Genomic DNA, 14767 nt, shown 5'->3' with positions numbered 1-14767 from the left:
TGTTGCCAATTAAGCATAAATTGCATGAACCCTTTCGCTGTGTACAGAAGGAACTAGTTTTTAAATCAAATGTTTTGGCTTTTCTGTGCCCCCGTCTATCATACTTCTAGTACAGCCATTTACTGTCTTCCCAAAATATCTAAAATACAGTTTTTCTAACATCTTACTTTTTAAATCACCGATAGAGATCATGAAGATATGCATTCAGACTTAAAAACGATCAGTCCAGAGCAGAATAAACATATCTTTCACGGTATTTAAATACATCTTTGGAATACCTCAGGAATTCAGAAAGCAGCTGATTGAATTAGCAGAGTCAGGACGGACTGCAGAAAGTTCAGAAGTTGTCGCTCTGCTGCTAAATGATAAAACATTTGTCACATGGGTGTGTAAGGTGGTTTAGGGGCCCTCTGCTGGGGCAACATCAGTCAGGCATAATACTATGAAGAGAAGACTAAACCTGAACCAACTGGAGAAAGAAGGTTAGAAATAGATTTTGTTGCCTTACGCCATGCTGTTTATGCAACAGATTGGCTTCAGACAGGGTTTCACTGTGGTGTGCCAAGGCGCACTTCAGGTGTTCTTAATTGTCAGCAGCCACCTGGCTGCACAAAGATCCCACTGCAACAAAATTAGGAAGAGCAGAACAAGTAATCTTCAGCCCTTATGTCCTCTCACTGTCTCAGCCCTCTACAGACTTGGCTGCAAAAGTTAAAACACATGTAAACATGAAGAAGTGATATTAATGCACAGTCAAAAATATATGTTTCATGATTTGGGTCTTAACGTATAGTTAATTCAGTGTGCAGGTTTAAAAAAAAAAATAGTTTAATTCATATGCTAACAGTATGTCGATCTGACAAATCCCAAATAAAAATGCAAAGGCAAATTCTCATTTAATTCTTTTATATTTTACTTATAACACTATTTGAGTTTAATTCAAATTTATAATGCAGCATTTAACTTATTTACACTGAAACGTGTTTTGCATTAGTATATTTTTAACTCTGTTTATATGGAGATGTCAGTCATAAAACTAATCAGATCATTATTACCTTTTCTATCAGTTTCCCCGCAGGGATTCATCTGCCTATTTGTCTTGTTTATCTAATCTCATTTAGCCTCTCTCTGTCTGTCTGTCTGTCTGTCTGTCTGTCCCAATGCAATCATATCTTTTCCTATGTACTTTAATCTTATTTGTTCATTTATCAATGTTTCTAATGCAGAATGACTAAAAGCAGAACTCTGCCCTCTCTGCCCCTTTTTTCTCTGGCACAATGAAATACTTTTTCTGCAAATTAAGTGTGAAAAGCAACTGCACCACCTTGGGGTACAGGGTGTTTGACTGCTTCTCTGAACGTATTAAACTGCTGTGTTTTGGGGCTTAGTTGGTGAAATTGTACGCACTGTACCTGCAGTGGCTCCTTAAGCCATGTCACATTACCTTCTACCATTTCTCCTGCTCTCTGTACTGTGCACCAAACCAAAGTTTGCTGTTGTCATGTTATTATAGGGTTATTATTTTCACAGTTGGGTCATTCTATGCCATCTCACCCAGAATTCAGAACATTTCACCGTTCAAGTCATGAGTTGGGGAAAAAAATTATGTAAAAACTCCTGTGAACTTCACAGTACCCTGCGAAACCCTTAGAATTACATTTCATCTTTTTTTTTTTTTTTTTTTTTTTTTTTTTTTTGCTTCTTTAAATTTTTCTGTAAATCTGCAATTAATGTCATAACTTAACCATAAAATAGATAAAAATAGGGAAATTGAAATAATCCTTCTTCGGAAAAATATACAGTCAAAATATCTGACTGAATGGGTTTTTCAGCTTCGAAGCACTCGTTTTTTTATACAGGACCAAATAACTTCTAGATGTGATAGAACTATATTAATACTAAACAGAACAAAAATTTGGCTGCAGTAAAGTGAAACCTAGTGAAGATAATAATTGTTGAAAATCAAAGATTCTTTGTTCTGGGAATTTTTTAAAACATTTCTATTAATTTGATTACTGTAAAAAAAAAAAAATCAGCGACAGCTATTTACATGAATACATGTTGTGTACTATTCTTAAGGCTCATTTATACTTCCTTTACGCACAAAAATGAATCTGTCCGTTTGAACCTGGTAAACATCACTGCTGTCATACTTTCAGGCGTCCTTTATATTGGCATAGACACTGCCAATAAATGGAGCTAGAGGGCAGAGTAAAAGTTTCATACAACAACAAACAGAAGCAGTGTTGTAAATGGAAGTGGTCTATGTGGCCATTAAAAACATCTTGACATTTAGATGGAGAAGTCTTTGCGCTGTATTATCGATCCGTTCCACCATTTTTTAAACTTCTAAGTTGTCTCCTGTGGTCATAGCTCGCCTAAACAAAGCTACACTGCCTCCATGATCGCTGGTGGTACTGCATCATTTCTTCCGTATCTGTAAGCTTACAGAAAATGTGCACAGACAAAATGAGCACGGGGTACAGACACAAAGCTCTGTCTGTCTCCGTCTCCATATCTCAGGTTGAGCATAAATGAGCCCTTTAGGGTTCTTGGACGTTCAGTACAAATTTAAACCCAATCCAGTGAAAACTAAGCAATTGGTGAGGCTTAGAATACACATACAAAGAATGGCAAAATTACAAAATTTTGCTGCGAACGGCCAAACTTAAAAAGAAGAATCAAAACTAGAGAAGTGCTTGGAATCGAGCTATAGGATTTTGAAGTGTCCTGTGAACCTAATAGAAGTTTGCACATGAATTAATTAAAAAATCGTTGACAAGACCTCCTAGGTGAGTTGGTATGAAATGACCCAGTTTACAGTTTTTGATTTAGTCATCCACAAAATACTGCTTGTCAGTCCCAGCAATATTCATTGTCTTTATCAACAATGCCGCTCTCTCTATCTGTTCATCCGCAGATAGCTTCCGTTACTCCTGTGACATCTGTGGCAAGAAGTATAAATACTACAGCTGCTTCCAGGAGCACCGTGACCTGCATGCAGTTGATGGTAACCAGGAGTTTTTTTGGACAATTTGCATGACAATTTATTTTTTTCTTTGAAACTCCCAAGTCTTGCTCTGGAAAGCCATTTATAAGTGAACTTCCCATTTCACACTGTCCCCTCGCAGCAGAATCTCTGCTTCCTGCAGCAGCAACAAAAGCTGAGTAGCATAGTAAAGAGGAGTTGATCAGAAAACTTCAGGCCTTTTTGCTAAGAAAAAAAAAAAAATACACTATCAAATGAGCACTTGCCTGACTCTAATGTTAGTCTTTCTCAGGTAAAGTGTATTTCAGACAGGATAGTTCTCACGTTTGTGGACGCAAATAAATCCCACTATTTTAGAATTTACTTTAATTTGACATTGTTTATTTATACTAGCACTTAACTACAGAGTATCACTTCATGTAAAGTCATATGTAAAAATGTAAAGAAGGTATGAATATGTAAGTAAACTGTGGGATGTCTTTGCCATTCTCCATTTCTTCCTCATCTGCCTCCTCCATCTCTCTCAGATCCATATGAACAGGTAGTGTTACCTGTGGATGGCCTTAAAGAGGAGGAGCCAGTTGAACCCTACCAGAAAATCGGACCAAGTAAGACTGTTTGATGCACTTTTTGTTTTTGCAAGTTCTACAGATATACAGCAGGAAAAGATGACAAAATGTATCATACATACAGTAGCATAGGCAGCAAATTGCAGCTGCTGCAAGAAGAAATAGATTAGATTGGGATCATTTGTCATTGTAACCCATTGTTTCAGAATGATTAGATCTAATTGCTTTTAAGATATATTTTAGTGATTATTTTAGAGTGGGAAATCATACATCTGACATATCTTCATAGATGGGATTGAAGGGTAAGTTTGGTACTTTCCAACCTGGACCCTATTTTCCCAGATTTTTGTGTCTAAATGAGTAATGGGAACAACCGCTTTCGAAATTGGTCCAGTGTTGAGCGAGGATAGCCATCACCAATTCCACCAGTCTCCATTCAAATAAACAGTAATTATAGGATATATAAAGCCAGCATACTTTCACATGTAACTGGGTGAATTAGGGGTTTATTCCAACCAAACCAGAGTTGCTGATTGTTGACGAACTCAGACATTTTTTTGTGAGTTTTCTTTTTTCTGTCGACTTTAGATGCAGTGTGTTTCATGATGATAAAATTACTGTTGTTTCTGGTTGGTTTGGCGATTAAAAAAGTTGGGGCTGTTTCTGGTTAAATAAAAAGGATCTCTTTAACAAAAATGTCTCTCTCTGTACGGATACTTTCCACAAGTTTTCAGACACTATTAATATCCTGAACCTATTGGTGGCAAAAACGAGCACTTTAGTAGACGTTAATTGACGGTGCGAACATGCCCCAAAGGGTAACATTGCAGCCTGTTTCGTGGTCTTGCCCACTTTAAAAATCGCTGTTCCCATCAGTCTCTTAGACACAAGAAGGAATTAGGACTCAGGTTGAAAAATACTGAACTTAACCTTTAAGGTTGATTTTAGGTGCATCCATCATTTGTTTGATTTTTCTTAACATAACAAACATTTGACAGCTTGAAGTCCACCTGTGTCCAGCTCAGCGTATTAGACACAGTTTGTAATGCACAACCTTAAGTCATGGTGATGATCCATGTTAGAACAATATCACAAAGCATATGAGCTAACTCCACACTGGAAAGGTTTCAGAACATGAGTCCAAAAGTCCTCCTTCGCAGGGGAAAAAGCACTCGCCCACCTCCGCAGAGACCGCGGGTTCAACCGACGGCAGCGGGTGTCCCTTCAAACACAATTGGCAGTGTTCGCAGGTGGGAAGCCTGCTCTTGTCACTGCACTAATGACTCCTACTGATTGGGGGGAATAGCGTGAACCTCCAGGCACTATGCAGGGAGACCCCTGTGTGTTTTAATGTTCTCTAATATTGAGGTATTGCTAAATGTAAATTTTCAGATGAGAAAAGATACATCAGAATCACCAGCTCCTTCGTCTTTTCCACTCTATTAGACCTCTTGTTTTCTGCTTCTCCCTTGTGAAATGAGACCTGATTAACAAATCCATTCTGTCGCCTTTTTTTTATTGAACACAATTAATCCAACAAACTGGACCTTAATTGATATAATGCAGTTTTACCACTAACATGGATTTTTAAGAAAACAAAGGTTTGATTGTTTGTTTTCTTGTCCGCAGAAACTGGGAGCTATGTTTGTGAGTTCTGTGGGAAGCAGTACAAGTATTTCAACCCCTATCAGGAGCATGTTGCTCTTCACACACCAATGGGTAAGCTTGTTTAGTTACTGCTCAAAGTCAGGATGTGCAGGATTCCCCTATTTTAGTTACTGTGTTTGTTTTTACAAATATAACCACCAAACATTTATAATAACATGGTGTAGTACCTTTTGAACCCCTATGTAACCTGTACATATACCGAAACCCTAGAACCCTATTCCCACACTCGTGCTGACTTGGCTGGGTTAGGTTTGACTCTGCACGTCAGCCCAGCACTGTGTCTTAAACTGATTATGGCCTGTCATTTGTAATGACGTTTAAAAACAGTGGGCTGGTTCATGGCTAAAGGTCCCCTGTTATTTTGCTGCAAGTGTTTTTCCATCATGCAGCACAGCAGGTAAAAGAAGTTTACCTTTTAGAGGTGAGCTGTTTGTAGGGATGCAGTAAGAGTCTTTTGTCTGCAGTTCGTTATCTAACATCTCATTGTGGCTGTTTCTGCTTTTGCACTTCCTCCCTGTGGTACTAGTAGACTTATTTTGATTGAAGGTTAGCCGCTAACAAAAGTCGGCTAATTCAGTGTTAAACACATTTCATTCCCTTTAGATTCTTCACACTAAAAGCCCCCTGTTATTTGTCATTCATAACCTTTTATTGTGGAACAGCAAAATAAGGAAATGTCAGGAATTCATCAGCAGTAACTTAACGAGACTCCTATACAGCTGAAAGTGAACATGAAACAGTAAAATAAGGCAGATATCTAAAGACAAAAAAACAGGAAACAGGAGAGAAACTAAACTCCAAACCACAGAGTTTTAGTTAGAGTTTACAAAAGTAATGAGAGCTTCAGAGACTTTAAGAAAGGCTTTTGTCTCTGGTCTCCTGCAGACAGATGTGAGTTGAGTCTTGCAACACACACTTGTTTCAGGGGGAGAATGGGGGCTGTCAGGGGTTGGCTGTGGTAGGCAAGAAGTCACCGCTACCTGCTTGGAGGTGGTCAGGCGTGCTTTTGGCCCTCCTCCAGAGATTGTACCTCTCAGGTGCGGCTCAGCATGTTTAAACTGACAAAGGAAACGCAAATGGATTTGGCTTGGTTTGACTCGGCGCAGCCAAAAGAGCTTATAGAAAAGGGGTATACATCTGTTTTATGTTTCCACAGCAGACAGTACTCTTAAATGTTGTTACTGCTGATGTTACGGGGTCGTTACTGCTCTACCGCAATTGGTGGGATATTTAAAAATGGTTTGTTCGTTGAGTGATTGAGTCCTTGTCATGCGAAATTGTCGTGTTTGTAGTGTTTGTAGCTCCACCTTTTAGTATTGGATTAGTGTGCTATGTTCTACAACAAAGTGGTAACAAGACTGTGTTGTACTAAGTATCTGTGAGCTGTAAATTCACCACTTCCAAGCAGAAGAGAGAAGATAAAGTTATCTTGGAGCCTTACGGTGGAAAGTTTCTCCTTGCCTGTGCCGCTGCATTTCGACCAGAGGTCTCTGTACCAGTGAGAAGTGTTAAAGTCTAGAGCGCTTACTCTTCAGCAAAATCTGGGGACCAAAACAACCCCAAGTCGACTGAGGGGTCTCCGACTGACGATTCGAATCTCCAAATTTCAAGGAGCAGCCGCAGAAGTTTTAACATTTCAAAGTTTGTTTTTTAATGTGTACAATGCTAATTTTGCATCTTTGGTAAGAAAAACCAATCAGTATTGTCATAATGGGTGTCACCGGTGTAAGTTGGACCACTGGACTGCAACTGACTCTGAGAATCTGTCTTGATGTAGGCTCCTTTGATTTGAAGACATCACGGGTACAGGAATGTGGTAGCATGGATATGAGTAAATTTGGCCACAGCCAAGCTGGTAAGATAAAAAGTAAGCATTTTTTTTATCCTACATTTTTTCAGTTGTTGTTGATTTACTTTATAATGCTAAGCAAAATTTTCAAATTTTCATGCTTTGTTACCTCATAATCTGAATATTTGTACTCTCAACATATATACACACACACACACACACACACACACACAAAGTTGTGCCTGCCTTTACCTTTAATTTAGAGCCAAGTATGATATTTACAGATCATATACTGTACATTAGATTTGTCATTGGTGTTGTAGAACTTGAATGCTTTGTGATTGGCCGAGGGTGTCAACATGACAAATTGTGATAATGTTGGTAATGAGTCACGCCAAAATGGAGCAGAGATGGATGTTGTTAAAATGGGAGAACAACCTAGTGAACATGATCAGAAACCAAACACCTATTGCATGCACTGCTGAATAATGTCTTTTTAAAATGTCAGTGTGACTCCGGTCGCCCACACGACCACAGACGTGCAACCAGTCAGTTTACCATGACATTGGCATAGCTGGGTTTGATGGCAGGGACCGTCACAATAATATCACAGTCCTGCTGTGAGGGTGTGGTAGGAATTCATAAAAGCGAGCCTCACTGTGGCTAACGCATGTTCGCTGAGCCAGTGGAAAAAGAATTTAAGAGAACCCTGAGAGACTGAATGTACTGTAAGGTTCTGGGTCACCTTGCCACTGTATTTGTGGCAACCCTGCTGGAAACTATTAACCTCTAGTGAATGGTTAATTGCACACTTAAAGTGATGATACTTAAACGTTTTTTTTTCTTCTCTTGTTATGACTCTTTTTAATTGCCTCAAGCACATAAAATGATTAAAATGATGTTCAAAAACACTGAAATTAAATTTAATATAGCCCACACAGATTCCACGATTTCTTACCAAATGTTAGTTTTTTTAAAAGCTGTCATATTTATTTCCAGAAACATTCACAAGCTAAAAAAAAAAACACTAATTAAAATACTTTTTTTTTTTTGCTTTAACAAAGTAAAATTAATCACAAAGTGTTTAAGATTGTTATTTTAACACATTACATATAGTCCTTTGTCAACATTGCAGGCTCCATTTCTTCACCAAAACTTGTTCCCAGCTGTCATAAATCGATGATTTTTCTTCACACTGGTACTGTATTTTGTGGCTCATGACCCCCCCCCCCTTCATCTTTCTGCTAAGAAGCACTCCACCATAAAGAACTATTTAAAGCATGGCACACACTCACATCTTAGAAGTGGGTCAAAAAGATGGAACGAAGAGGAGGAATTAAAACCATATTTAAATATAATATGAAAATTTGGATCCTTTGTCGTGGCCGTTAGCGTGATTGATTTGCATGCTGCAAACTAAAACTCAGATTAATGAATTTCACGCCATTGACTTTGCTCCAACTTAAGTGTTGTGTGGGTTCAAAGCTCGAATTAAGAATATTATCCACGTTACTTACCACGGACATGTCACTCAGTGTTTCTCCTGTGTTTTCACTTACAGACAGTCCATTCAGGCGGAAACTGGAAAGTGCAATTCAGTCTAGTCTGGTTGACACAAACAGCTCGCAGAATTCGAGCGGTGAGCACTGAGTCACTTAATTTTATGTGGATGTGTGTGTATTTGTGTGGAAATGTGTCATTTCTGCTCGAACGGTGAAAAGGTATTTTCAGTTCTGCTACAAAGCAGGTATATGTGAGTGTCAGTATAGATAGAAGCAGTATTTCTGCAGACAGTGTTTTGCCGCTGATGCCTGGGCTGAAAATTGAGATGGAGGGGGAGTAGATGATGTTAAGAGGTTTGTGTGACCTACCTTGCATCAATTGTTACTATATAAAACTCAAGTCCAAGAGCTCGATTATTATTATTATTATTCTACTCCACACTCAGACCATGAAAATGGAGACCTTGTTGAATACCATGTTGGATCACCTTTGGCTCTGATAACACGCACTAACATAACATAGCACTGCCACACATCATGGCACTGATTCAAAAAGCAGCTTGTAGTTAAAGGCCTTGAAAACATATTTTCTTTATAAAGCTTCTTACTGTGAGCAATGTTGTCCTACAGTACAAAAGTCTTCTTTGTTTTCCATTAGTTTCCTGTCTGTGCCGTTTTGTTGTGCTTTTCTCGCTCAGAGAAAAGTATTTGTTTTTGCCTGGTGCCGGAATCAATCAATACGTCCTTGTAATAAATTGGCTGTATACAGTTAACATCACTATCAGTCACTGATCACAGTTTCTGTGAGGTCTCATAGTGTTTGGTACCAGAGCATAGAAATGTTAAGTAAATGCTTTTGCAAATCATGCTTGCCATTTCAAAGAATAATAAACACCAAAGGGGCTGACTGAATAAACAACAGAAAAGAGTGGTCGAGAATGGCCCACTGTGTTTGTAGTTTTAACTCCCTCCCTATCCTCCCGTCCACAGGAACTCCGAGCCCTCTGGTGGCCAGCACCTTCTCTGCAACCCAGAGTAAGTCCAACCCCACCTTCCTGCTCAGAACAGCAAATATGCATGCTGCCTTCTTCTCATTTCACCCTTTTTTCTGGTATGCTTCAATTTTGTTTTTAATCTGTCGTTGTTTGGTGTTAGTAGTTTCTCTAATCCATTTTGATTAAAGAGATTTTCTGCATTTAGCTTCATTATCACGAGGGAATGTCTGAACAGGATTGTTAACACTAGCCATAATATGCATCTGCATTGTGCACAGATATCGCTGTGTCTTGTAATGACTGATAATTAAGCAGTCAGACTCATACCTGTATAAGGTTTTCTTTTGGTGGACAAGGATTGTTGGAAAAGGATTTTAAAATGTTTATGTTTAAACATTTGTTTATTATATTTTTTTGTAAATGTTGCCTTTATTAGACAGAAAGTGAAGGTAGAGATGGAGAGATAGGGAGGGGGACTGACACGCAACAAATGCTTTTCAAACCAGGGACATTCTGATTACATGGCCAGCGCCTTAAATCCACCGGCCATTAGGACGAACCAGCAGACAAATTTTAAACATTGCTGCAGGTCTTTGCAAAGCAACACAAAAACTGCATCACGATTCGAGCCACGTCTCGGTGGAACTGACCTCCAGAGTATAGATCGGGGTTATTAGAGGCTAGTCGATGGACATATGCACAGTGTATTCATTTTCTCCTCCGACAAAGAGTCAACACTCTTCTGGGCCTTGTGATTTTTTAGAACCCTACACTTGTGGTGCCTGTGGCATCCAGTTCCAGTTCTACAACAACCTGCTGGAGCACATGCAGTCCCACGCTGGTGAGTTCACGACTACAAATGCATGTTAAGCTGGACAGGGAAACAAAAACAGAATGTGAACACACCCTCAGTGGCTGCAATGCATGTGGAAGTCTGTATGATCACCTAGAATCCTCAATTGTTATTGAAGAATAGGCATTAAATTCCTGAGAACACATTTGCATATGAAGTTCCAAGGAACATATTGTTGTAATCAGGGTTGTTGCAGATCTGGTTCTGAGGCTGCTGGATACAGTTTTCATGTTTTGTTGCAAAAGCTTTAGTGCATCATACATGTTTCCATGTATATATGCAGTAGTGCATTCTTTTTCATTTAATCATTCAGTACATAAAATGTCAGTGATAAAGATCAATTCTAATCTCAAGCAAGCACAATCGACAGACATGACAAAATTGCTTTGTGTTGCTCACAGTCAAAACAACAAAAAATATTAATTTTACAATGGTATGAAAACTAGGATAGCAAGCAAAACCCTACATCTGAGAAGCTGTAACCACCAAATGTTTGGTATTTTTACTTGATAAATGCCTTATGTGCAGTTTGTTTACCCTCTTATGCATGAATCATGTTGCTTGTCCTCCAATATATTTACACTAGTTGATAATTTATGATGAATTTTTGCTGTTTGGCATTGGCCTTGCTTTTGAATTACTGCTGTGAGACTGACTTCATTTAAAGACACACCCAGCAACATTTGTGGATATTCATATATGACAACTGACTGAGGAAACAATTTAGTGTAAGGTCTTTTTATCAACCTGGTCACTAGAGTTGGGTTGGCGATTTTCAGTTTTGATTGTCCAGCCGGTTGTAGGAGCTGAAACCGATTAGACTTTACGCAAACTGGCGTTTGTCATTATGACAAAAGCAGCCTACGTCAGCAACCTGTGCCAACGGCGTCACATATATTGCATCAGTAATGAGGAATATGACAACATGCTCAACATAATGTCATGTTTCTTTGTTAGTGGAGCCACTAGTGTTTGACAGGCTGTGCGCAATTTACTGCCGAACTGAGGCCGACAACATGAAGGAGTTCAAATTGCAGTAGAGGTGGGAGGGGGGAGGATGCACACGGTGCACATTTTGCTTATTTACTAGAAACTTGGTGACGAGACTGCTCTCTCAAATTCCTTTAATACAGCCTGTTCAAGGTGCAAATGTAGCCGTTATATTTAAAAATAAGAAACGGGGAATGGGAGGGCATTGTGGTTTTGCTGTTGAGCCGACAGCCGAATCTCATTGTGTGTATTTAGGAGCCGCTGCTCAGTTATGTGCAACACCTAGTGGTAAAATCTGGTATACTATTGCGGTCTGAAGTTTGGCTTACAATCAAACCGGTTTTGACATTTTTACATCGGCCCAACCCTACTGGTCAGCTGATTATGAAGGCACAGTCTGTTAATGAAAGCTTATTGGAGGCCAAGTAATGTGTTTTTGTCTTTTCTTTTGCTGACAGCTGTTTTGTTTGTTTTATTTTGTGTCATCATTTTATTCTTTATTCTTTACATACACTTTCACCATTAAAACCATACAGTATCATCGCCACTTCTGCCTAATGTTCCATGTCCGTATCTCCACAGCGGACAATGAGAACCACACCAAAGGGGACTCTCCCAAAACCTCCTCAGCCTCCGGTCCTCAAGAGCCGCTGTGGAGAGGCTCTCAGGCTCAGGCCCATTCCTCAGTTAAACTACAAATCCAGCCTCAAAGTATCTCCCAGAGAAACAACACACTCAGCCGTAAGTACTGCAATCAACTTAATTCATTTCACACTGTCAGAGTCACCATACATAGGGGTCTATGAAAAGGTTTGTACCCTCTTTGACTCTTTGTACACTGTGTTGTTAGAAAGTTGTTGAAATGGAATAATTATGGAGCCTGCGGTGGCCTGTAGGTTAAGAAGCACACCATTTAACAACATCCCTGAGTGTTTTCTGTTGCACTAGAGCAAAAAGAAAATCTTCCTTTTGTGAATAAGATTCAAATAATGCCAAATGCAGTTTAAAGTTTAAAGTGAATCTGGTCCGTAAAATGAATCCAGGTTTGTTCCAGTGTTGTTACCATGTCTTTATTATTCCCTGTGATTCTGTATTTCCTTTTTTCTTATAAGATACTGTGTTTTCTGCAAAAACATAAACTAAGAAAAACAAATAAACACTAATTATCTTTCTCATGTTTACTCTACTTTCCTATTTATCCATCTGCTGTCTGTTCTGGCAGAGAATAATGGACTACCTGAGAAGGAACGACAGCAGGTGGCTGAGCGCCTCTTACGGGTAATGTGCTCAGATCTGAGCATGCTAAACGTGCTCAACAGCAAGGACTTCCTGAAGTTGGCACAGACCCTAGTGGATACAGGTGCTCGTCATGGTGCCTACTCCACCCGTGATGCTTTTGGCAACATGAGTGCCTTGGCACTGCGCCAGCTGCCCCGCATGTACAACCAAGTCAAAGTCAAAGTCACGTGTGCTCTAGGTTCCAATGCTTCACTCGGCATCGCTGTCACCTGCCACTCCCAGACATCAGGTCCAGATGCTTGCTATGTTCTAACAGCCTACCAGGTGGAGGGGTCGAGACTGAAGCGCTATGTGCTCGGCGTGAGGGAGGCTGAGCTGAGGGAGGGGCCTGAGCAGATTCACCACTGGGTGCAGAATGTGCTGTCTGAGTTTGTGATGTCAGACATTCGCACCGTGTATGTCTCAGAGCCCAGAGTGTGGGCGGCAGGATTTGCAGGATCACCACTTGGCGGCGGTGGCCGGAGCAGGATATGCTTGCGATGCGCGGGGTGTTCTCTCGGTGCAGTCGTCCAGGCTGTTCTCGGGAAGCGGAGCCTCCAGGCTCGAGGTCTTCACGAGTTGGCTGAGCTTCTCTCAACATGCCGAGATATCGCCTCCTCCACCACTCTGTCCCTACGTGAGGAGCCGTGCACCAACACATCCACAAGCACAACTGAGGAAGGTTCACAGAGCAGCCCCGCACAGTGCCCCACCCCTCCTTGCTGGGATCGTACGGCTGAAGCTCTTCTGCAGGTCCATGCACACTTTGAACAAATTTGTGAGGCTTTTGGACGCAGCAAGGCCACAGCTCCACTCCTCCAAGGTCTCAACAAGCATCTGCTGGGCACGCTGGCTTGTCTGCTGGCACCTCTGCGTCTGGCAGCTCTGGAGTTGAGCAGTCAGAGGAGACCAACGTTGCAGCAGGTGCTGCCGGTCTACCTACGCTTGGAGAAGTTTTTCACATCCAAAGCTGGAGAGGCTGGAACTGGCACGGCTAGCAAACTCTGCCACTACTTCCTAGAAGCACTGAAGGAGAACTTCAAGGTAATGAACTGGCATTGCATATAGTAAGTTTCTCAAACTAACATTTTGCTGTCAAAGTGATAGATCTTACCAGACATTTGATGCCAACTTGACAGTTGGTATGATTGCTACAAAAAAAAAAGTATCAGGGCTCAAACCCAGACCTGAGCCTTGGTATATCATGAATGCTCAGGAGTATTTGGTTTTAGGAAGTACTGACAACTGTTCGTTTGTCTCTAGGTTGAACGAGCCCACCAGGTAGCCATGGTCCTGGATCCACAACTCAAGCTGCGTTCAGTGCCAGCCTACCAGCATGAAGACATAATCTCCCGTGCATGCGAAATGGCTGCTGAAACCAGGGATGGAGGTATGACTGGTGGTGGAGGCTCAGGTGGTGAAGAGCGGGACACTGACGGCCCACCAACTCCAAAAATAAGCCGTGTAGAGGGTGCGGGAAACAATGGCGGCACCTCACGGGGGACCTCCTCATCTTGCTCTGTGTCTGGTAATGATGAGAGTCAGAGCCAAGTTAGGCAAGAGATTTTTCAATACCTGGCTGAGCCTCTCCTCCAAGGCACACCTGACCTCTTCCAGTACTGGAGCACAGCAGTGAACGAGAAGTTCCCCAAGCTCGCTCGCCTGGCGATGTGGCTCCTTGCTGTGCCTGCTGTGGGCATACGCAATGAGTGTGTGACTGTGTGCGAGCAGAGCCTAGCTATGAAGAGGAGGCAGCAGGTAACCGCTGAGGAGATGAACAAACTCATTTTCCTTCGCTCCAACATGGGCTAGGAGAGAAACTCAGCCAACCCTAATCAACCAAACCTTCACCTCCAACCAATGACTGAAGACTATTATTTATATACTGTAGGTTTAGACAACTTAAATGTGTTAAATACTTCTCCAGACAGATATTTACAGGAAACTCACATTGTATAGGTTGCAAACACCCATAAAACAATACGGCTTATTACATATTTTATATGGAGAAAGGACTGTTGTAAAGTACTGTGGACAAAATGTAGGGGTGGAACGGTAACTCTCAAAAGATTGTCCCGTTTGGTACGCCACCCTCGGTTTGGGATGCACATGTAAGCAGGATCAGTCTTATCAT

General features: G+C 40.9%; 1 protein-coding gene across 21 annotated transcripts in view; it reads left to right on the top strand.

Annotated features, from left to right (window-relative positions):
- znf618 (zinc finger protein 618) overlaps positions 1-14456 on the top strand; it is a 36144-nt gene extending 21688 nt beyond the window's left edge. For 7 of the 21 annotated variants that reach the window (XM_078162319.1, XM_078162314.1, XM_078162312.1 and 4 more), the window contains 11 exons: positions 2921-3010; positions 3517-3597; positions 4719-4808; positions 5188-5277; positions 7004-7093; positions 8577-8654; positions 9508-9552; positions 10276-10353; positions 11938-12096; positions 12578-13677; positions 13897-14456. In XM_078162319.1, coding sequence (XP_078018445.1) covers positions 2921-3010; positions 3517-3597; positions 4719-4808; positions 5188-5277; positions 7004-7093; positions 8577-8654; positions 9508-9552; positions 10276-10353; positions 11938-12096; positions 12578-13677; positions 13897-14445 — 2450 coding nt within the window. In that variant the 3' untranslated portion in view covers positions 14446-14456. The remainder of the gene's footprint in view (positions 1-2920; positions 3011-3516; positions 3598-4718; positions 4809-5187; positions 5278-7003; positions 7094-8576; positions 8655-9507; positions 9553-10275; positions 10354-11937; positions 12097-12577; positions 13678-13896) is intronic. The other 14 variants (XM_078162324.1, XM_078162320.1, XM_078162317.1 and 11 more) reach the window with 8 other exon arrangements.
- The last annotated feature ends 311 nt before the right edge of the window (positions 14457-14767 follow it).

Source organism: Epinephelus lanceolatus, chromosome 19 (genome assembly GCF_041903045.1).
Source record: "Epinephelus lanceolatus isolate andai-2023 chromosome 19, ASM4190304v1, whole genome shotgun sequence".
In the NCBI taxonomy this organism is placed as follows: domain Eukaryota; kingdom Metazoa; phylum Chordata; class Actinopteri; order Perciformes; family Serranidae; genus Epinephelus; species Epinephelus lanceolatus.
Note: the sequence above shows the minus strand (reverse complement) of the source record. Positions and strands in the feature narration are given on the sequence as shown.